This window comes from Biomphalaria glabrata, chromosome 9, assembly GCF_947242115.1.
Source record: "Biomphalaria glabrata chromosome 9, xgBioGlab47.1, whole genome shotgun sequence".
In the NCBI taxonomy this organism is placed as follows: Eukaryota; Metazoa; Mollusca; class Gastropoda; family Planorbidae; genus Biomphalaria; species Biomphalaria glabrata.
This window is the reverse complement of record NC_074719.1, coordinates 20448487-20471669: the sequence shown is the minus strand read 5'-3', so window position 1 is coordinate 20471669 and position 23183 is coordinate 20448487. Positions and strand designations below refer to the sequence as shown.

General features: G+C 36.8%; 1 protein-coding gene across 1 annotated transcript in view; it reads right to left on the bottom strand.

Annotated features, from left to right (window-relative positions):
• Positions 1-3799: 3799 nt before the first annotated feature.
• Positions 3800-23183, bottom strand: part of LOC106067490 (uncharacterized) — a 36123-nt gene continuing 16739 nt past the window's right edge. The window contains exons 4-7 of the mRNA XM_056041574.1: positions 20496-20634; positions 17572-17703; positions 14903-15032; positions 3800-4664 (exon numbers count right to left, since the gene is read on the bottom strand). Of these exons, the coding sequence (XP_055897549.1) occupies positions 4466-4664; positions 14903-15032; positions 17572-17703; positions 20496-20634 (600 nt within the window). The 3' untranslated portion in view covers positions 3800-4465. The remainder of the gene's footprint in view (positions 4665-14902; positions 15033-17571; positions 17704-20495; positions 20635-23183) is intronic.

Sequence of the window (23183 nt, the reverse complement as noted above, 5' to 3'; positions counted from 1 at the left end):
CAATTTCGGCAGATGACTATTCACTGCAGTTTATTAAGGGAGCCCTGCCACTGATAAAAATGTGTAACCATTCTTGAATACGCTCTTGGAATTAAGTGACTGTAGTTTGCTTTAGATTTTATATCCAAAAGAGAAGTTTTTTCGTCAAAATCATCTGTTGGGGGTTTTCCACCTCAAAATGCTCTGTAGGGGGATCTTAAACTCAAAACCATCTGGAGGGGTTTTAAACTTTAAACAAACGCCATCTGTAGAAGAGGGGTTTAAACTCAAAACCCCCGATTGGATTGGCTACGCTCAAATAATTTTAGTGTGTAATTTGCTTTTTTTTTATATTGAAGATCTATTTTTAGCATTAAACCCCTCTGAATGGGGGTTTAAACTCAAAACCCCTTTTGGCAACGCTCATAGCATTTTGAGTGCGTAATTTGCTTTTTTTCTTACACTGAAGATGTATTTTTTAGCCTCAAACTCCCCTGGCGGGGGGTTTAAACTCAAAACCCCTTTGGCTGCGTTCATAGATTTTAGTGTGAGTAATTTGCTTTTATTTATATTGAAGAGGTACTTTTTAGCTTCAAACTCCACTGGAGGGGAGTTTAATCTCAAAACCCCTTTGACTACACACAAAACATTTTGAGTGTATAATTTGCTTTGTTTTTATTATTAAAGAGGTATTTTTTACTTTCAAACCCCGCTGAAGTGGGGTTTAAACTAAAAACTAAGTCAAAACCCATTTAGCTACGCTCATAACATTTTGAGTGCGTAATTAACTTTTTTTTATATTGAAGAGGGGGTTTATCGTAAATTTTGGAGGGGGTTTTAAAATCAAAATCTCCCTTAACTGTGCTCTTGGAATTAGGAGATTTTCGTTTGCATTTTTGTTTTGTTTTGTTTTATAGAAGAGGGGGGGGGGTTAACTGCAAAAACCCCAAGTAGGGGGTTTAAAACTCAAAACCCCTAGTAGGGGGTTTTAAACTCAAAACCCCTGGTAGGGGTTTTTAAACTCTAACCCCCCTGGTAGGGGGTTTTAAACTCAAAACCCCATTGGTTGTGCTGGGGCAATTGATGGTTTAGTATTAAAATCTCACCTAAAATAAACAAAATCAAAGCAAAAAAATCATTCACTAAATTCCGATCCCCCCCCCAGGGGGGGGATTTCATTTCGGGGGGGGTTTGAACCCCAAAACCCCCCCCCTGGCTACGCCCATGAAATACATACATGTTTAAATATCGATAGGAATTAGGCGTCCTTGTTTTAAAAAGCTATTGATTAATAAAACGTGAATGTATATATATATATTAAACACGTAACAGACGAATGAAATTAAAACGATTTTCATAATACCATTTCTATGTCATTCCTGCATAAGTGTGTGTATGTGTATCATCTGAGTATGTGCATTTTTCTGTTAGAGTTCGAGTTAGAGTATTTATTTTCTTGATTTGCGTTTACATGCTTGATATTAGGAGGTCCCAATATCTATAATGAAGAATGTTTTTTCCTTTAGATACATAAACTTGATACCAGTCAGGTACGGCATCGCCTGATTCGCCTCGTATATATTTCCATACTATCAGAGCGATTTCATACAGCGAGCTTGGGCAGTAACAATGTTTGGTTGGTCCATTATGACTTTAACAAACAAGTTACGTTAATCGACAGTAAATAAAAAGCTCTATCAACTTTGCTGAGTGAATTGTAATATCCACCCATCACAATTTTTAGTTGATGTCAATTTCTAAAATGTTAACATTTTTTAGCCAGCCAATTTAAACTTTTTAATTATATTTAGAATGATGTAGGGAAAATGTTCTCCTAATTCAAGCAGTTACTAATGATGTAACAGAAATTTAATCGTTGGATTCTTGCTCCAAACAGCAAGTACAACCAAATTGTAGGCGTATACTTTAAATAAACTTGAACAAACTTCTTGACTAAAAAGCTTAATGTAAATTTTATTAACAAATATACTAAGATGTATATTGAACATAGAAACAAGATATAGCTCACTACAAAAGTACGTCATTTCTCTCTCACTTCTGATTCGTCCCGTCACCCTATCACCACGTGATTTATATGAACGTAATTAATGACAGACCAGCTCATGTTTCATCAGCCTACACCACCCAAGTAGTCGTTATCTTGGAAACATACACATGGCGGGCTGACCATATGGGCATTCGGATCGCACCCATTTGTTGGTTCGTTCAGCGTTAGTAACGTAATAGATTTTATTACATTGTCTTATAAAAGTCCAACGGAATTTCATAGTTAGTCTTTACCTTACAAATGATAAAAGATCTTTTATAGACTTAAAACTCAGTGGCCTAGCAACCATGGCTCAAGCGAAACCATTCGTCATACAAGGCCTGACTTGCAACGTCGCAACCTGTGGGCAGTTTTGACCAATAGCGTGTTGCCACGTCACAGGCCTGTACGATGTGGCTATAAGCTATTGGTCTCCACACCCTAAAGGTTGTGACGTCGCAGGTCAGTGGTGAGGCCTTCACTAACGAATGGGCTCGCTCAAAGTGACTCGATGCGCCCTGGGATCCATACTATAATAGTACACAATTTGTGAGCCGGACAGCATGCGACTGCAAGTCCAATTTTAACACCCAGTCCGCCCCTGGTCAGTAACACGATATTGAACGAGTCCATAATGTTAAGACTTTTGGCATAATAAATTACCTTCCAATTACGTAATATTTTAAAGTCTCGTGGTGTACACGCATTAGACGCTGTCAAATGTTGATATTATTTGCCATACAAATAAATTAATCATTGACAATTATTGCAAAACAAGAACAGTAAATCTATCGCGACAAATAATTTGAACAGTAGATGCGTAATTTGTAATAGGATAGTTATAGTTTGAGTAAAGAAATAAATAATAAGTAAAAGCCTGAACAATTAGGGTAAAGGGACAAAAAAACTTCCTGCCGTAAACAATTCTGGCTAGGCCCATGAGTTACAAAGTGCATTTTTCATACTAGACCACGCTCAGAACGAAATGTTTTAATCTCTTTTGTTTGGAGATTTTCATTAATGGCGCAAAAACTAATAAATAGCTAGCTTTTATGGTGTATCCGGTGTACTTTATAAAGGAAGTGTTGCTGGGTTAGGTTCATTAGAAAGTGTTTTTTTTTTGTTTTTGCAATTTTTAGCACTGCAGAATAAAACTTTCTAAGCTCTTGAAATTATTTTTTTTTTCACAAAATAGTTCCAATATGGAGGAGGCATTAGACATACACTCTATGACTTAAAACTGCTTCAAAAACTAATGGGCCTCGAACTAACGGGAATAAATGCGCTATGCTACGCAGATCAACAGCCGCCACACATTTGGGAAATGGATAAAATTACAGCTCAGTTCATTTGTATGGAGTTGGCACCATTGATGTCTTATATAGAGTCTTTGACATTGCTTAGTTTATCGTGTCAATCTCTAATAGCACATATTTCATGACAAGCGCAGTGCGCTATGGTTCAATGTTTTTTTGTGGACATGTGATGGGAGAGGGATCCATCTGTAAAGAGTTTTCCATGTTGCCTTTCGGTGCTCATCAAACTCGAATCGGGATCCAAAATCATATCCTCTTGATAGAAAGCCACACATTTCAAACTTGATAAAAGTATACAAGATTTAACTAGAAGGATTAATTTAAAAAATTGGGATTTAGGAAAGTGTGGGAACAAAACGTTTTTTAAGTTTTCGAAGGCAGTCATTTTTTTTTTAACATTGAGACGTTCTAGTTTATAGAATTCAAAATAAAACAAATAAAACAACAACACTTGAAGTCAAATACAATTATTTAATGTACATTATTTTCAATAGTTGGATTCAATTTTCATTAATTGTTCATGTGGATTTCATTTAGTTTGTTTTATGACTAATCAACTTGTCTTTGATACAATGTAACTTTATGGGCACAAATGAGAAAACTTAAAACGACATAAAACGATAAAAATAAGAGGTTTCACTTATTGTATTGGAGATTTTCAAACAGAATGCAAATACAGAAATAGAAAGCTTTTTGGTGTTTCCGTTGTACAGAATACAGAAGTATTGAAAAGCCATTTGGTGACAAGCGAAGTATTTTTATAAATCATTTAATGTATTTATATTTTTGCACTTGTCAGTCCTGCAGAAACCAATGTTAACTTATTTTGCTTGTAGCACAAAGTAATGTTTACTATTTAGTTGCCAACAGTGATTGTTCAATATGGCGTCCTGGATATTGTTTTTATTTCATCTCCAAATTTCTCCCAATCCTGCGATTTACTTTAAGTTCCATAATATCGCTTTCCCTTCTTTTTCTCACTGTATTTTATTACTGACAGAACGTAAACGAGATCTTGAAACTCAAAGAGTAAACAAAAAGAGAAGAGTCGTGTTTTGAAAATCTATTAAGTATGAGTGTGAATAGCCCCAATATATTTATTTAATTGATTGCAATGATTTCCTTATATTGAAGGTTGGTACAGTGAGGATGACGTCAAATTATGTAAATTACACATATCAGTGTGACAGCAATAAGGACAGGTGAGGAGCGTTGTGAAAGATGTGATTGTGTGTTGTGAGTTCAATGCCTGGATACAGCTGAGTTGGGTTGAGGCTGGCTGTAAGGTCCACATAAGATCACACTGTTCTTTGGTGGCACACCTAGATGGAAAACATGGATAAATGTTGAAATTTCAAAGTTTTTGAAAAGAATAAAATACCCCTCCTCCCAAACTTTATAGATTAAAAAGTTCTCATATTCACTGTGGGAATACAATTGGTTCAGATGTTTAAGACGTCATACAGATATTCTGACATCTTGAAAAAAAAACATTTCAATTTGGCTTTAGGTTATTTTTTTTTTTTTTGTTCCTTTTGGCGGTTCCTAAATCTACACGGTTAAAAAAAAAGACGGGAGGAAAATGTGAAGAATAAAAAAAAAATGGGAGTGAAAAGAAAGTAAAATATTAATCATTAGTAGATGGCTTTATAAAAACGTATTGGGACGAAACTAAGAATAAAAAAAATCATAAGGTGGGAAAATAAACCGCTGCCGTTTCGGCCATTAAAGATACTTTATTGTGCTAAGCACGAGGTAAGTAATAACATGTTACTTTTTTTTTTTCGTCCATCCCGAATGGGAGAATCAGTGCTTAATAAATAGTCATCTAGTGTTTTTGCCTCTATATAATTGACTACGTGCACCTATATTAACGCTTTAAGAGGGTAGTTTTTTTTCCATAAAAATTCTGCACAGGCTTTTTTATTTACTAAAATCTGGCGCTGAAGCAAAAAGGAAGCCAAAGAATACAAATATATATAAACACGAGTACTATTATATAATTGGAATGATTTTAAAATATCCAGCTAATTTCATGATGACCAATTACATTAACTCTTTCTCTCCGTGATTACTTTCCACGTTCCGATGGAATTATTCATTCCGCTCATTCGTGTTCCACTACCCTGTTATGATTAAATTGCAATAGCTTTTGTGTATGTAATCAGGAAATGTTATTTAAGGTATATAATTATAAAAGAATGCATGCTCTTTTTATTAGCGGCCCCCAAAAGGGGAAAAGACGCTATTAGTTTTGTGCAAAATGTCTGTCCGTTTGTCCGTCCGTCCCGTTTAGATCTCGTAAACTAGAAAAGATATTGAAAATCCGACATCACAATATTTTAGACCATTCAAAGTTCTGATGCAACGGCTACTTTTTTTTTCTGAAAACGAAAAATCTAATTTAAAAAATCAGTTATGTAAGCAGTTTTTTAAAGAGAAAAAGCTAATTAGTATGCATTATAAGTTAGGCCTAATTTAAGACGAATAGTAATCTTGTAAACTTCATTGTCATGAACATTTTTTTATTGCGGAATTTTTTTTTTTTTTTGAGGATTCGAATAAGAGATTGATTAAGTAGCTAACACTTGAGGATTAATTCTGTGGATTATTTGTGCTTCTGTGGTTTATTTTGTGATTCTGTGGATTTTTGTGTGTTACTGTTTAGAGTGGACGGCGCGAGGGTTGTGTAGTAAAGTATTGTGTAGTTTGTAGTGTAGTTATCGTCTCTTTTCTGTCTCTGTACTTGTGATAAACCCTTGTAAAAATGTCAGTTAAGACATTTTTTATTGAAAAAAAGGACCTGGATGGCGGACTTGTCCACGCCCCAGGTACCTTGCTTCTAAAGCTGTCAGGCCAAGGGGCTGTTAAGGCCACTATGGCGAGCCTAATAGAGTGCCTGAAACTAACACCGGACGAAGTGAGTTCTCTCTATCGCTTCGAGAACCCCTTTGTCTGGTTCCTGGCCCCAACATCCGCCCGAGTGAGAACCCGTATACTAGGGAAATCATTCGGGAATGATAAGGACTTCAAGGTAGATGTCTGTACCTTAGAAGACGAAAAAATCAGGGTTACCCTTCACTGGGTAGCACCAACCATAAACAAATCAAAGATAGGAGAAATCTTTGGAGCCTTTGCAGAAGAAGGCTCCAAGATAGAGCCAATCAAGCTAGGCAACTCAGATAAGTGGGCGGCTTGGATCAAACTCCGCAAACAGACTGAACTCCCCCATTATATTCAGTTACGATATGAGGACGATCCGAGGACCTACAAGGTCCTCGTGACCATCCCGGGACGTAGACAACAGTGCTGGCATTGCGGACAGGATCAGCACTGGTCAAACCAGTGTCCAAATAGGGCGAACCCCAGACGGGACCAAAACCCCACAGAAGGTGCAAAGGAGGTAGGAGGGAAAATCTCCTATGCCATGGCCCTTAAAGGGGAGGGAGAGAAAAAGCAATCCGAGATTGATCAACAGCTAAAAAAAGATGGCTTCACAATGGTTGAAAGCAGCAAAGGAGGGGGAAAAAAACAAATAGAAGCTATGGGAGCTACTCCAAGTGGTCTCCCCCCACCTAACAGCCCTGAAAACAAATCTAAGCAAAGTAAAAAAATTAAAACATCCGGAGGGGCAAGTTCAGCACCCACCACCCCAACCAAAATAACAAGAAAGAGGGCCCTCTCTCTCTCTTCCTCATCAGAGGATCTAAACGAGGATCCCCGGGTAGAGGAGGAGAAAAGAGAGGAAGAACAGTTCAAGCTCGAGCTGAACTTTCCAGACTCCCCGTCAGTGCTAGTCATAGATGAGGGCGAGGACCCTAACACACATTCAAACACATAAACAACAAAGCAACTCTTAAAGATAAAACGCACACACACACAATAGAAAAACAAACACGCAAACCAATCTCACACACTCATGGCAGACATCAAAATTTTGACACTCAACATCAGAGGGCTTAACAATAAACACACCTACATAGCACACCTCACAAGGAAATACAAGCCAGATTTTATCTTTCTGCAAGAGACCAACACACAGTTAGAGTACAAGGCCAAAAAAGCAGTCTCTCTTATGGGCCTCCGGGAGGGTTATTTTAGTTTAGGTAGAAAGCCACGAGGGACAGCCATTTTACAAACATCCAATAGGTTTTCAATCACACACTCATATCAAGACAATAGCGGGAGGATAGTAATAATTAGGACAAGCTCACAAAAACACACATACACGTTAGTCAACATTTATGCACCCGCTCAAAAAAAAGAGAAACACGAGTTTTTTGGAATGCTAAGTGACATTCTACACACTCAGTACGCAGGAGAAAATTTGATAGTAGGGGGTGATTTAAATTACATTGATTCCCAATTAGACAAGCAAAACACAAACACAGAGGGTCATACTCCTCATGTAACAATTAAAACGCATGACTATTTGGGGGGAGTCATCAAGGCTTTCCGGTTAGTAGATGCCTATAGAGAAGTAGAGGTCACGGGCCGGGTCACCACGTTCAGGGACAAGGCACACCAAATAGAAACACGGATAGATAGAGTGTATGTGCCAAGGGCGTGCGAAACAAAAAGTGTAACACATCTCGTAGAGACGTTACAATATACAGACCACAAAGGAGTCTTAGTGGAACTGCTGAACGCAAAACTAAAAAAGAAAAAACAAAAAACACCGATCTGGAAACTTAACAACGACCTCCTAAATGACCCGCTCTATTTAAAAACAATCGCAAACCTCCTCAAAAATATAATACATGACTCAAACACACCCCATTTCAAAGTCACACAAATATGGACGCTAATTAAAAGCTCCATTAAGCAGCAAAGCCAAATACTGGCCACACTAGTTAACTCAAAAAGGAAAAAAGAAGAGGAAAGACTTAAAAATTTACTAACACACGAAGAAGACGAAGCAGCCAAAACACATATACTAACACAACTAGAAGAACTATTTAACTATCAATACAAAGGAGCGGAATTGAGGTGCAAAAGTAAAAAAATAACCGAAGGGCCTAACAAACTTTTTTTATCAGCAGAACAAAACATTCAAATTGACAGAACTATTGACAACATTGTTGATAGTAAAGGAGAAACTATACAAGACCTGGACAAAATAACAGACACATTTACGAAACACTTTACTAACTTGTATGACAAGGAACAGACGGACGACAACGCACAAAAAGTATTTTTACAGAACTGCAAAGAAATACCAATTACAGAAGAGATAGAGACAGACGCTCCCTTTACGCTAGACGAACTGAGGGCTGCTTTAGATACAACACAAAACAACAAATCCCCTGGCCCAGACGGTCTGACGTTTGAATTTTACAAAGCCTTTTTTCCCCAAATAGGACCCCTACTATTAAATCTATACAGCGACATGTTAGTGACAGAACAGTTACCTAGAGATTTCAACTTAGCATACATCACACTTCTACCAAAAAAACAAGAAAACAACACCTCACCTAGCGACTTTCGACCGATCTCACTTCTAAACACCGACTACAAACTCCTGACGAAAATGATTTTTTTAAGACTAAAACCCCTCATACCACACTTAATAGGACAGGACCAATACTGTAGCAACCCAGACAAAAACATCGACGAACTTAACCATTTTTTAAGAGACATTATATATTACTGTAAAGACAAAGACTTGAAAGCAGCCCTCTTTTCTATTGACCAGGAAAAAGCCTTTGACAGAATAGACCATGATTACCTTTTCAAAATACTAGACAAGACGAAGACAGATGGAAGAATGAAGAAATACATAAAGCTAGTTTACACTGATGCCACAAGCAAACTCATAATAAACCAAACCCTTAGTGGCAGTATCCCTATTAGAAGATCTGTTAGACAAGGGTGTCCCCTTTCTCCCTTTTTATACACCCTTTGCCTAGAACCCCTTTTAGAAACCATCAGGCTAGATAGTGGAATCACGGGGATAAAAATCCCAGGCCCCACGCCCGTAGTTAAAGTTAAAGCATACGCTGATGACACCACCCTTTTTCCCTCCTCAGAAAAAGACATAGCCGCAATCATAGATAAGTTTATTCAATTTGGGAGGGCAAGCGGGTCAAAAATCAACATAAATAAATCTTGTATTATGGGATTGGGCAGGTGGGAAATCCCCTTAAACATCCCCTTTAACCTTAAAATAGAGAAGGCAATTAAAATATGCGGCATCACGTGGACAAGCAACCCAACATATTACCACACACAGCAGTGGGAAAATATTTTAAACAAAACCAAAAACACACTTAAAAGATTTCTTTATACAGCAACTACTATATTTGGTAGAGCAATACTAGTAAACAACCTGGTCATCCCGAAGATAGTTTATTTAGCAAACATCACAGAACCTCCACCAACTTTTATACCAAGCATAAACACAATCATTAGGAATTTTATATTTAAAAGCACTATCAGGAACATTAAACACACAACACTTATACAAAACAAAGAGGATGGGGGGATAAACTTACAGGACATCAGAACCAAAATACAAGCACTTAGATTAAAATACATAGGACAAGTAGCCAAGAACCCAAACAATTTTCCATTAACAATATACTACTACGGCTTAAGGTTAAATAAAATAATTCCAATAAAAAATGACACCCCACACCACTTTGGTACAAACACACATCCATTTTACAGATCCATATCAAGAATACTCCCCGGCAATGAACATCTAATACACAGTAAATTAAAAGACACATATACAACACTTAAGAAACAGTTACAAGAAAGATTATTCAATAGGATCAAATGGAGTAGAGAGTTAGGTGTAATAGATTTCAGAGACACTTTTATAAACCTACACAGCAAACACATTACACCCAAAGCCAGAGAAATAACATACAGACTAATCTTCGGGATGACCCCTGTAGGAAGTAAGAAAAGAAATGTACACACATGTGTTTTCTGTCACACAGATAATGGTAACAATGAAAGCCATATGTTTTTAAAATGTAAAATATTTGATAATGTTAGATGCACTATGAAAGTCCTACTAGAGGCAAACTGTAACACCAATGTTAATCTTAACCTAGCTATTGTTTTAAATAAATTGCCTAAAATCAAAAGTAAGATGATTCATAAATTTAATCTAATAATAGTGAGTGAATACAGAAGTCTTGTGTGGCACAGTAGAATTAAAGTTGTTAATAACAATCCTATACTCTTAAGCGAGCAATTCTTGTATGTATGTATGTATGTATGTATATATATTTATATATATATAAATTTTATTTCGAAAACGGCTCTAACGATTTTCTTTAAAAGTTCACGGTATGTGCATAATAGTGAGAAAAAAATTCTCAACTCATTGGCCACATCGGGAAAACTCGAGGTCGACCGTTATATTGGTTTGAAAATGCCTCATTATCGAAAAATTAATTTTGGCTAGAATGTTTTATGAATGAAAATTTTCCGTGACGTGAACGGGAAAAACGCTTCCTACGTCACTAGGCTTACCGCAGTACACTAAAATATTTCTTTGCAAACAAGAACGAGTTCTCAAGGATCAATAGACCTAATTAAACATTTGCGCACCATCTTACTGTAGATTGATTTATTATAGAACTATGAAAGAGAAGTAATGAAATTAAATGTGCCAATGTACGATTAGTTATTGTGTTTTGAAGGCTTTATAAATTGATAACACTTGAATTGCCTAGAGCGGTGTAGATACCTTGTACTTTGTTGTTTATTTTGCTAGTGACCTTCAGCTGTTCTATTTCAGTTAAAGCAAGTTGGCGCCTGTCTTTTCAGCGTTTCGGTATTACGTCGTCCACTTTCTTAGCTCACCAAAAAAAGACTGCCTTTGGCATGCGTTCGTCTGAGATTCGTCTTCCATACAGGATACCGCTCTGTCCAGCGTAACTGACGGACTTAAAGAATTACCTCTATTCAAAGCCCCGGATACACATTTGAGACCAAAGAAAATCTGCTGCCGAGAACAGAGGCAGACGCGATAAGAAAATCTTAATCGACCACTGTTTGACAATGGTTATGCTTGCCCTGGATGTGGCAAAATTTGTAGGTCACAGCAGGGGCTGCGTAGCCACGGGAAATACTGCAATCCTCATTAATCTTAGGAATCGAAGACAAGCCTTATTATTATTTTTTTTGCTGTTGAATTATTACCATAAGTTCGTGCTTTGTGTCTACTGTCCCGTACCAAAACAAAGGAAATGGTCATAACACAGCTTCTCTACGCCTTACTTGCTCACACTGAACATGATATCTAGCCAGCGGCCAACGAGTTTGCGTACGCTGCAGCCTCTTTTTATTTAACTATACACCTCGGTAAAAAGCTTGGGGTTAGGGCTTGGAGATGGAAGGCCCAGTTGAGATCTGAATGGAGGGATTTGTATAAGCAGGCCATATCCCTCCACGGGCTGTAGCACCACTGGGATGGATGGATGGTATGAACTTCTTATAGTCCAACAGTCAGGCTGGGCAGGGCACGTATCCCGTATGGGTAACGAGCATATTGTTTGGCGTAACAGAGGTGCCCCACGGAAACGTTTCTTTAGAAAACTAATGCAATGATTTAAGTCTATTAAGAAAAAATGCGCCATTTTACTTTGTCACAAAGTGCCTGTTTTACCCTATAACGTAGAGATTTGCGTCACTTGATGTTTCGTACTAAAGACATAATGAATGTATACTAATTCCATAATGAAATGTTTGAACGCAACCTTCTAAGAAGTAACACTGCAAAGACTTTCTTCTAAGCCAATAATTGTAGACCTACAATAGTTTTACACAAAAGATGGATTGTAAAACTATAAGACGGATGTGAGCTGTGGTTTGTCTAGACTATAGAAGGACTTAAGAGACTTTATATTTAATCGCCATGTATAATTACATTTAGAACTAACAGAACACTAAATGTAACTCTTCAGATTAGTAGTATTTATATGATCGTTCATTTTCGTAATTACAAAAATATTCCCAAAATGACTTAGGAAATTATTTAACCGAGCTAGGATCGGTCATCCAGGTACTGTATCTTTAAATCCTTATAATCTAGAGTTAATATTTAGAAAAATAATTGAACATAGAATTGATAACTATACTGGTTAGATAGAAATTGTAATTATTGTATAATTTATTGTCCTTGATTAAATTGTCAGACCTCAGAGATAAAAATCTAAATACTGTAATCATTCAGTAAAGTTACTCTATTGGTATTATGTCAGTTAGTTTAATTGGTTATGCGAGTGTGTGAGAGTGTGTATGTACCTGGGTTAAAGAGAGTTTGGGCTGAGAGATGTGGGATAGGAATCAAATTGAACTTTATTTATCTATGGAAAACTACTCAAGAACTGTTTTTTAAAGGGAAGTCAACACTTTAAAAGAATTATTTCTCTCTCGCGGTTACGTCCTCTTTGATCACATGATCGGAGAGCATGTCACAAGTCAACATCAAGTGTGTCTGTACAACACTCACAGAACACGGCAAGCTCGTGGAAACGTAACAAGAACACTATGACAATGTCTATATCTTAGCGGCAGCCTCATCCTAGACATACCGGGAAACAAAGGAACAAGAAAACAAGACGCAACTGAATGGAGCCTGCGAAGAGACTAGAAACAAAAATAACCAAAACCAATAATCCTAAAGAATATAGACAATGGCAGACAACTGAAAGTCAAGAATCTTTTATGAATAATGTAATAGTTTAAGACAAATTAACTATTTTTTATTTATTTATCAATGTTTTTTTTTTTTTTTTTTTTTTTTTAAACCCCTCGTAATGAGAGAAAAAAGAATCCTTAATCGACACCCCTATCCTGAAATAATTTACACATGACCCTAACAGAACCCTGAACAATTGTGATACAGCAGCACCTTTGCTTGGTTAACTATCCCAGAACGATTCTAACAGACCCAAGGGCCACCTTGATGATGCTAGAGTAGCCCTCTTACATCTCAAGGAGACCTTTAAAAATTGTCGTGAGAGGGATTAACCTGTTCCCTGATCAGTCTTTTTAAATACACAAGGCATACAAGGCAGCTGTACAAAACCCTATATTAGCTTGCCTTGCCTAATTACTTGCAACTACCTGGGAACATAGCATTGCTTCAAAGTCAATTTTCGGAAAGATTGTTAATGTGGCTGTGCAGCTTTGTTAATAAACTCATTTATGTAGAAGATTGTTACTGTTAAAGCAAAAATACTGAGGCCACTTATCAAGGAAGTCCTTTTTCTCTGTATTGCTTTATAGAAAAGATGTTGTTCTGTTGTGTAAAATTAAATATTAATATATGTCTAAAATACTATTTGACGAGACAGAATGGAGGCTTAGGATGAAATCAGTCACTTTTTCCTTTTCGTACTACCACCAAGATCAATACATTATGTCCCCTTTAAACATAAAGTGACAATGACAATGCCAAGTGCTTAAAAGGAAACATAAACTAATTGGATACAATCACACGACAGATTTTCCTTTGTTTCGTCTAATTTTTTTTGGAAAATGTCTAAAGGGATAAGATAACTTAAATTCAGTTTGACTACAATTGACAGCGTTGTCAAACTAGTGGATATTAAATGAATTGTAATTTCTTGACCACTCCGGTTTTATTTTTATTTTTTTTGAAAATGACTACAAATTAGTAGAAATTAAATGAATTGTAATTTCTTGACCACTATTGTTTATTTTTAATTTTTTGAAAATGACTAAAAATTAGTAGATATTAAATGAATTGTAATTTCTTGACCACTCATGTTTTATTTTTATTTATTTTTTTTTTGAAAATGACTACAAATTAGTAGATATTAAATGAATTGTAATTTCTTGAAAAAAAAAAAAAAAAAAAAAAAAAAAAATAAGAGATTGATCCATTTCAAAACAATTAGATCAATTATAAGACATCAGTTAGGCTAGTGGAGGCGCGGTGGCTGAGCGGTCAAGCGCTCGGCTTCCGAACCTGGTGTCCTAGGTTTGAATATCGGTGAAGGATGGGATTTTGAATTTCTGGATTTGTAGGGCGCCCCTGAGTCTACCCATCTCCAATGGGTACCCTGACTTTAGTTGGGGAAAGTAAAGGCGGTTGGTCGTTGTGCTGGCCACATGACACCCTGCTCGTTAACCGTTGGACATAGAAACAGATGACCTTAACATCATCTGCCTTATAGATCAAAGGTCTGAAAGGGAAACTTTACTTTACTTGCACAAAAGTAAAGGGGGTATTATGTGAGCATTACAATGCAAGAAAAAGACCCAGATAAAAAAAAATATCATTGAGCCTCACAAATATTTCCAATAAGAACTGAATAGCTGCAGAATAGTCAGATAGTGTAAATACGACTATATGTTAAGGCGGCGAGGTGGGGGTGGAGAGGGATTCTAGATACTAGAATTCACAGGCTAAAAGAATGTGTGGGGCAGTGCTTACTTGAGGTCTGAATATTTTTATTGTTTTAAGTAAGAAAAAAAGGGAGGAGTCCATCTCAAAGTAAACAATATGGGAACTAAGCAGCGGCATAGCCAGCCGTTGACGCTAGTATCCTTATAGTAGTAACCTTCTTACCCTTTCTCTGCATGTAATCCGCTATTGGTGTAGTACACAAAGTTTTTACAAAACCCACTAGGACACGTGTCAAGATCCAATGTCGTCTTACAATCCTCACCAAAACAAGACATGCATCGTACTGGAGAATCTGAAATTGTTTTTTTAAGTTGATATTATAATGTGTTAATTTTGTTTCATTTAAAAAAAAACTAGCATTACACACCGGCTATCCCCTTTGATTTGTTCACTGGCTATATATTGTTATTTTGTGTTTGCTTGTATTTTTTAGGCCGGAACATCCCCTCCCTTTTTTTTTTTGAGCTTCTAATAACAAACTTTCTAGCCCGTGAATTCTAGTATCTGTTACAATAAATTGTAACGAGCCGCTCTCTTTCTCTTTCCTTTTAACTCTCGTTCTCTCTCTCTCTCTCTCTCTCTCTCTCCGTTTCTCACTTTCTCTCTCTCTCTCTCCGTTTCTCTTTCTCTCTCTTTCTCTGGACCCTTTTTTTTAACACCCTTCGCATCGTAATGTTATGTGACATAGATATTTAGCTTGATTTGTTTCGGCTCGCTTTATAACACTTCCGACAGACACACGCACACATACTTTTGGCCCGTTAAATTCGAGTATCTCCCGCCCAAAAGAAAAAAAAAAGTTCGCACAAAATCTCCGACTTTTCTTTGGCTTTAAAGTTTTCAATTCAATATCGAAATTCAATATCAAAATATTTAATATACTCAATGATGCTTTTCGACCGCAAACGTCTACTCATCAGAACAACATATGTACCGGAAGCTCAAAATTGGAACCAGTGAAATCTGCCCATGTGGAGTGTCACCAGAGAATGCTGACCATGTCCTCCAAAACTGTTCTATTTACCAAGAGGCCCGTACAAGACACTGGCCCCAAAACACCCCAATACAAAGAAAACTATATGGAGAGCTCCCTGATTTGGAAACCACTGCGCAGTTCATCTCATGTATTGATCTAGTCATCTTAACGCCCTAACCGCTCCAATATAATAATAAGAACGAAGAAGAAGAAGAACGTCGGCCATATTTTTTTTTTGTATTAAAATGACAATTTCTAACTTTTTGTTTAACTTTCTCCAATGGATCGTCCCCTCACCACACACTTTACAGCTCTTGAGTTGTAGATGAGACCTTTGGTTAGCTCCTGATTTATTTATATTTTTTGCACTCTTCAATCATAAAATAAGCAATATATGGTATTAGACACCGCACGCATTTCTTTACACAGACTTAGAGGGAAAAAATGCATTCACCGAAGGCTTTAATCGAATTTCCCGTTCCCCACACATTTATTTCGGCAACTATCAATTTGTTTTTATTACTTATAATCTTTTATTTGACTTCTTTTGAATGCCCCCCACCTTCCTCGCTAACACACTAGGTTCGTTACAACCTGTGAATCATAAAACACGTGAATCATAGACAATAACAAGTATTCCCACCGCGGAAACACATTTGATAACCCAACAGGTCTGCAAAAAATGCTTCACATTCATTCTAACAATTCTATCTTAAAAATTCTACGCGGCGACGACGGTGGTTTATCAGCTGCACTTGCTCTGTTTGTCACGTACGTCTCTTCTCTTTTGATTTGACTCTTGCTGTATTAAAAAGTTATTAAGTGTCTTTTCTTGATTTCTCTATGACAGTTTATCTGGCATATTTTGTTTTTAGTGTTTTTAAGTTGTTGTAACTTTTCGAATGACGGCAAGCAAAGTTGGTAAAACTAAGCATTGAACAATTACATGACCCTGCTGGTACTCTTACAGCTAGTTCTTCAGTTTGTGACACCGGCCTGCTTTAGTCTATGACTTTATGAAAAATATGAAAAAAAAAAAGAAGATTTTGAGAAAAGAGATTAAAGACGACCAAACCCTTAGAACAAGCAAATGTCCCCAATTGTGAGGAAGCTCTTTCTTACTCGTCTATTATTTATTGTATAGCCTTGAACGCCTAAGAGAATATCTTATTACATATGTTTATGATCTATGCGGTTAAATTCTATGAAGTAGCTCACTTCTAACCTTTAATAATCCGACGTTTTCGGTTATCCGGCACCATCTCACAATCAAGAGTCGAATACTATTTAGCTGGTGACTATTCTTACGCAAACATGAATTACTTACACTATGGGTGGACAAGGTGGACAAAGGAAACGCTTCAGGGACACTCTCAAAGCTTATCTGAAAGCCCTCAGCATTGACCCAGCCACGTAGGAACAGAAGCACTTGATAGAGTATCATGGCGTCGCGTTGTGAGCTGGCGCACAAATTGAAGAGGACTAGAGAACAGCGCTGGCAGAAGAAAAGCGTCGGAGAAAAAAGCAAGGCCAATGACGCTAGCTCCAGCTGGAATAACCTGCCCAGTCTGCAGCCGAACATTACGGGCTCACAAAGGTCTTACCAGCCACAAGAGAAGGCACAAAAGCCTAGTGGAAAGCCCTCAGCCGCTGGATGACAAAAGTGGTCATTAACGAACCACGATGGACGAACTATAGATATAAACACTATTGGTAGATTGGGAAGGGGCGCCAAGGGGCCTTGCTGTCCCATGGGCCCTCGATGCGCAACTATAATAAAGTATAAATTTTTCCAGCGCTGTAGTATCCAAAAAAAATTCAAACTGTAAATAAAAATCAGTTTACTGTGAACAACCTTTAGCATGAGAAGCTCCAATATTAGCTAGAGATGTTCCCATTGATGTGATGTGTACACTTGTCGTTGGTACCGTTGAGGACGTGGAAGACATCGTTGTTGACACTGTGTTCTGATTTGTAGACATAATATCTGGGTATGAGAAATGTTACGTTTGCTAGTGAATAGTTGTTTTTTTTTTTTTTTTGAGATTTTAACGTGACAGACGACCAACAAAATACACAAAACTAGGACTAATAACGTCCTTATGGGGACCGCTAAAAATAAACAAGCAAAATAAAAAGAAGAAAATATTTTTAAAAATACTTTTTTTAAACAGAAAGCTTATATTAAGCGTAGTTGTATCAATTAGTTTGCATCAGTCATGTAAATTTGCAATACCTCTAGACTAACAAAAAAAGACATTTATTAAAAAAAAATAAAAAATGGAAGGAACAACAGACGCCCTCTCTAATGGCTCAAGCCTTCTCAGGCTTCTCAAACCCTTAAGGTAACCACTTTACTAGTTGAGAGCATATGAACATGGAAGATTATAGAGTTATCTAGTGTTTCTTTAGTCTCGTCCTATTTTTCATGTTTGTGTTCACAAAGACTCAGACAATGACCAATATAAAGGGGACTAATTCAGCTTGGACCATCACTTCAGTCAATTACATTTTGTTTCCATTGTTCAAGATACCAAACAAAATAATTTATTAACTAACTGGTTATTAATTAAATTAATTAACTAACTGGTTATTTTTTTTATTTGTTTTGTGTCTTACAGGGTAAAAGAAATAATTTTTCAAAATTACAGCTTGATCCAATATTGGGTGTGGGAGAAATAATGTGTACAAATCTCTTACCAGATAGATAGACAGACAGAGGGAAATGATATAAGCTTCGTAATTAAAAAAAAGGGGGGATTCCTCCTTTATACAGGAGATACATTTTTGAGCAATTATTTTGATATTAATAACAATAAATAATATTTCAAAATGGGGCATTTTTACCCCGCCTAAATTCCCTCCTCCCCCCTCCCAACACAAAAGTTTGGTTAAGAAAATGTATAAATCTACTCAGAGTTAATAAAGCTCTAACGATTGGCTTTTGGATCCAGACCAAGAAGATATAGAATGTCTTTGACTCCCGAGCAAATTAATTTTAAGATTACTATATTTCAAGAAAATATAGCGGTCAAAACAACAGATTATTCCGTAGGCCAATTAGTAGGCTAATTCTATTCCAAAAGATATACATTAACTGTCCAATTTTTTAAAAAAATCCTTAGAGCCGTTTTCGAGATCCGTGTTCCTGTACCTGTCCGTGTTCCTGTACCCATGAAGAGTTTCCAAGCCGAAAAGAGGAAATTAAAAAAATATATAGTTCGTCCATCGTGGTTCGATGATGACCACTTTGTCATCCAGGGGCTGAGGGCTTTGCACTGGGGTTTTATGCCTCCTCATGTGGCTGGTGATACCTATATGAGCCCGGAATGTTCGGCTGCACACTGGGCAGGTTATTCCAGCTGGAGCTAGTTTCGTGGGACTTGCTTTTCTTCTCTGGCGTTTTTCTTCTGCCAGCGTTGTTCTCTTTTACTCAGCAACCTGTGCGCCAGTTTTTACAGCGCGACGCCATGATGCTCTGTCATGTGCCTCTGTCTCCCAGGTGGCTGGGTCTATGCTGAACGCCTTCAGAGAAGCTTTGAGGGTGTCCCTGAAGCGTTTTCTTTGACCACCTTGTGAGCGCTTTCCTTCGCTTAGTTGGCCATACAAGAGTCGTTTAGGGATGCGGTGGTCTTCCATTCTGCAGACGTGGCCTGCCCATCGCAGCTGGGACTGCATCAGGATTGTGTGGATGCTTTGCAGACATGCTCTTCGAAGGACTTCAGTATCTGGTATCTTGTCTTGCAATTTGACATTCAGTATAAAAATAATATACGGAACATAGCTATAAGAAGTAAGCCTTTTTCACTATCGAAACGAGAGCGGTTAAAGTTCCGCAATGACTCATCACTGATTCTCCCACTTGCGGTGGCCAAAAACTTCTAAAAATTTAACGTGTTACTACTTACCTTGTTCATAGAAGAACTAAGCCTTTTTCACTATCGAAACGAGAGCGGTTAAAGTTCCGAAATGTCGCCCCAATACATTTTCATAAATCTGACATAGAAATGTTTAATAATACACAATTTTACTTACGCTATAAGCATACACCACTTTTTCGGTGCGTCAACTTCTTTTCTTCTAGTTGATGCTTTTTTTACAAAGCTTTCATCAACTGTGTCTGCCTGTCCTTCTGTCTGGTAAAAAGTTTTTTTTTCTTATACCCAATCTCGGATTAAGTTGAAATGTACACAATTATTTCTTGTAGCTGACAAAACAAGAATCAATTAAAAAAAATAGCCAACGTGTTTATTAAAAAGTAAAGTAAAGTTCCCCCTTCAGTCCTTGCGATCTTTAGGGCAGATGATGTTAAGGTCATCTGTTTCTTTGGCCAACGGTTAGCAAGCAGGCTGTCATGTGACCAGCACAACGAACAACCGCCTTTACTTTCTCCAACTAAAGTCAGGTACCCATTAAGGCTGGGTGAACTCAGAGCTAAAAATTCAAAATCCCAGTCTTTACCGAGATTCGAACCCAGAACCACGGGTCCAGAAGACAAGCGCTTAACTACTCAGCCACTGCGCCCCCTGCTTAGCCAGCACGCCACCTAATTAGCTAATTAACTATTGAAAATTGGTCATTTTATTTTTGATTGAACAAGGGAAAGACATTGTACTTGACAGATGTGGTTGTACAAGCTGAATTAGTCCCCTTGAGGAGACTTGAGCCTTGAATTCAATTAAAATTCAATTTTAAAAACGCGATCACGGTAACATTCCCCTATATACCTCCTTCTATATTACAATTGCAATATATTGCAATGAAAAGAAAATAGTTTACTGTGGCTGTTCTTTATGGCATCACTCATCTGCCTCAAGCACTCAGCAGTGCTACAACAACGATGACATAGTCCATTATGTATCAATTGTCCACCCCCTTCACAATCTCCATGTGTGTTATTCATTTCCTTGATACAGTCCTTAAAAAATAAATTTAAAAAAAACACAAAGTATAATTAAAAATAAATTATTTAATATGAACATTGAAAAATTCACATGTATGATTTATGGTTCATTTAGTTCATTATATTGAACGAGCTGATACCCGAGCTGTGCTACGATTGAAATCCCATAATATTGAGTATGCGCATGCGCAAACACTTCTTCTGTCAACCAGTTTTAGCCTTCTCGTCTTCCTGCATTAGAAGTTCACACATACACACAATACACGCACATAATACACACACACATATTACACACACATAATACACACACACACAATACACACACTATTTTTAAATGAAACGCCTTTCCCCCAACAACAATTTGTTCGGCCCTTGTATCTTCTAATGAAACGGCTTACCCTACACAAACACAAACAAAATACACACTTCTTAGGAAGATGTGGGTGTGGGGGGTGGGGCTAATTGAGATAGAATATCACTGTTATGATGTTTACATGACTATCTAAAAAATGTAAGCTTATTTCTACAAAGCTTATATCAACACAATCTGTCTGTCTGTTTGGTACAATATTTGTACACGTCATTTCTCCCACACCCAATCTCTGCTCAAGTTGAAACTTTACACATTTATTTGTTGTACATAATAAAAGATAAAACAATAATAAAAAAAAATGACCCAATTGGTTAATTAATTATTGATAATAAATTATTTTGTTTGGAAAATAAATGCTACTTGTTGAGATATGTGTCTGTATATGTGGAGTTATTTCCCTTATAACGTTTGGCACACGTTTTTTCTCCCACTTTCTATTCTAGTTTTAGGTTGATATTTTGCATATTCATTCCTAGTCGATCAAGTTGAAACTTTGCATATCATTCATTGTTCCTAACAAAGTATGAATCAATCATAAAAATTAAATAATTAGTTAAATATATACTGGTAATTAACTTATTTTATATAAAAAGGGAAGTAAATCTAGCAGTATTGAGAACTATGGCTGTAAATGTGAAGTTCTTCCCTCACAATCACTCACACACACACACACACACACACACACACACACACACACACATTTTCTCTCTCTCTCTCTCTCTCTTTCTCTCTTTCTCTCTCTCTCTAAATATATATATATAATATATATATATATATATATATATATATATATATATATATATATATATATATATATATATATTGTTGTAACCCTGCCTTGCACCAGTGCTTGAGGTGCGCAGTAGCGCACTAGTGAACGTAAACAGGAAGACACGAGGATGGAGAGAAAAAGACTAGGACAGAGAGAAGAACATTGCATCAGGGATTGTGAAGAGTCTGAATGTTTGGAAACTAAGAAGCCAGCTTTTGGTGCTGCCTGAAGGTTGTAGAAGGGACCTGGAGCGAAGCGGGGAAGGCTGTCGTTGGTCCACATTCGGGTTAAGTAGCAAAGGACTGGTATACTTAGTAGTGAGACTCTGAGGAAGCTGAAGGATGAATCATCATGTTATGTGTTTACCCTAGTGAATAAACACAACTATTATTTCCTGTTAAACTGTGTTGAGTTGCATGCCTATTCGTTGAGTGCCTAACCTAGAGTTACAACAATATATATATATATATATATATATATACATATATATATATAACTTTAAAAGAATTATATTTTGCTTGTTGGTTTGCTCTGGTATCCGGACATAATTTCAGCCTCAGTTCATGAAAGGTTGATTCTACCAAGAAATAGCGAAATAAAGTGACACATAAAAGGAAGCGGTGAACAGAGTAGAAGTAGATGCTTTTATCCATTTAATATTAAACAAATTATTTTAAACATAAATATAGAGTGAATGAATTCAATAAAACAATTTTAAAATTCGTTTATATGAAGATCCTTTCTAAATTTGTCCATTATAATCATTTAAGGAAAGGAAGATGGTTATTGACGTATGTTTATACATGCATCTTACTTTTTTATATCTTGAAACTATTACCAAAAAAAAAACAAGGTTACAAAGATAATTTGTGTGGAAAGACATGCTCCAAGTCGGCCCCCCCCCCCAAGTGGTCCTCACAGGTTGGCATGTTTCAATATTATCAGCAAGAATATCTGAAGCTATGAACTGGAAACTATCAACAACCACAACCCTATCTCCGACAATACAAAAAAGAAGAAACGCGTACTTATCTAATGTGTCTCCAATATAACTGTATTGTTAGGCCGACTAACGACATCAAAACACAGGGTACGGAGATATATTATTGTTATTAATACAACATTTTAAATTTTCCTCTGTATTCAATGAACTGATAGTAATGAAGTCATGGTTCAATGGGAACCTGGCCTAACTGATGTCATTGAATGATGATCTAATTAGTGGTTTTGTAAAGGACCGATCTCTCATTCAAGGCCTCAAATAAGACTTTTTCCCTTTGGTTAAATGTCTGGACTACTGTAATGTGCCATTTCTCATGTATTGCACAGTTTAAACTTATACTAATGTACATATATTTACTGAAAAACGGCTTCACTCTCTGTTATAACGTTACACGGCTTATTGATACTAATAGTAAA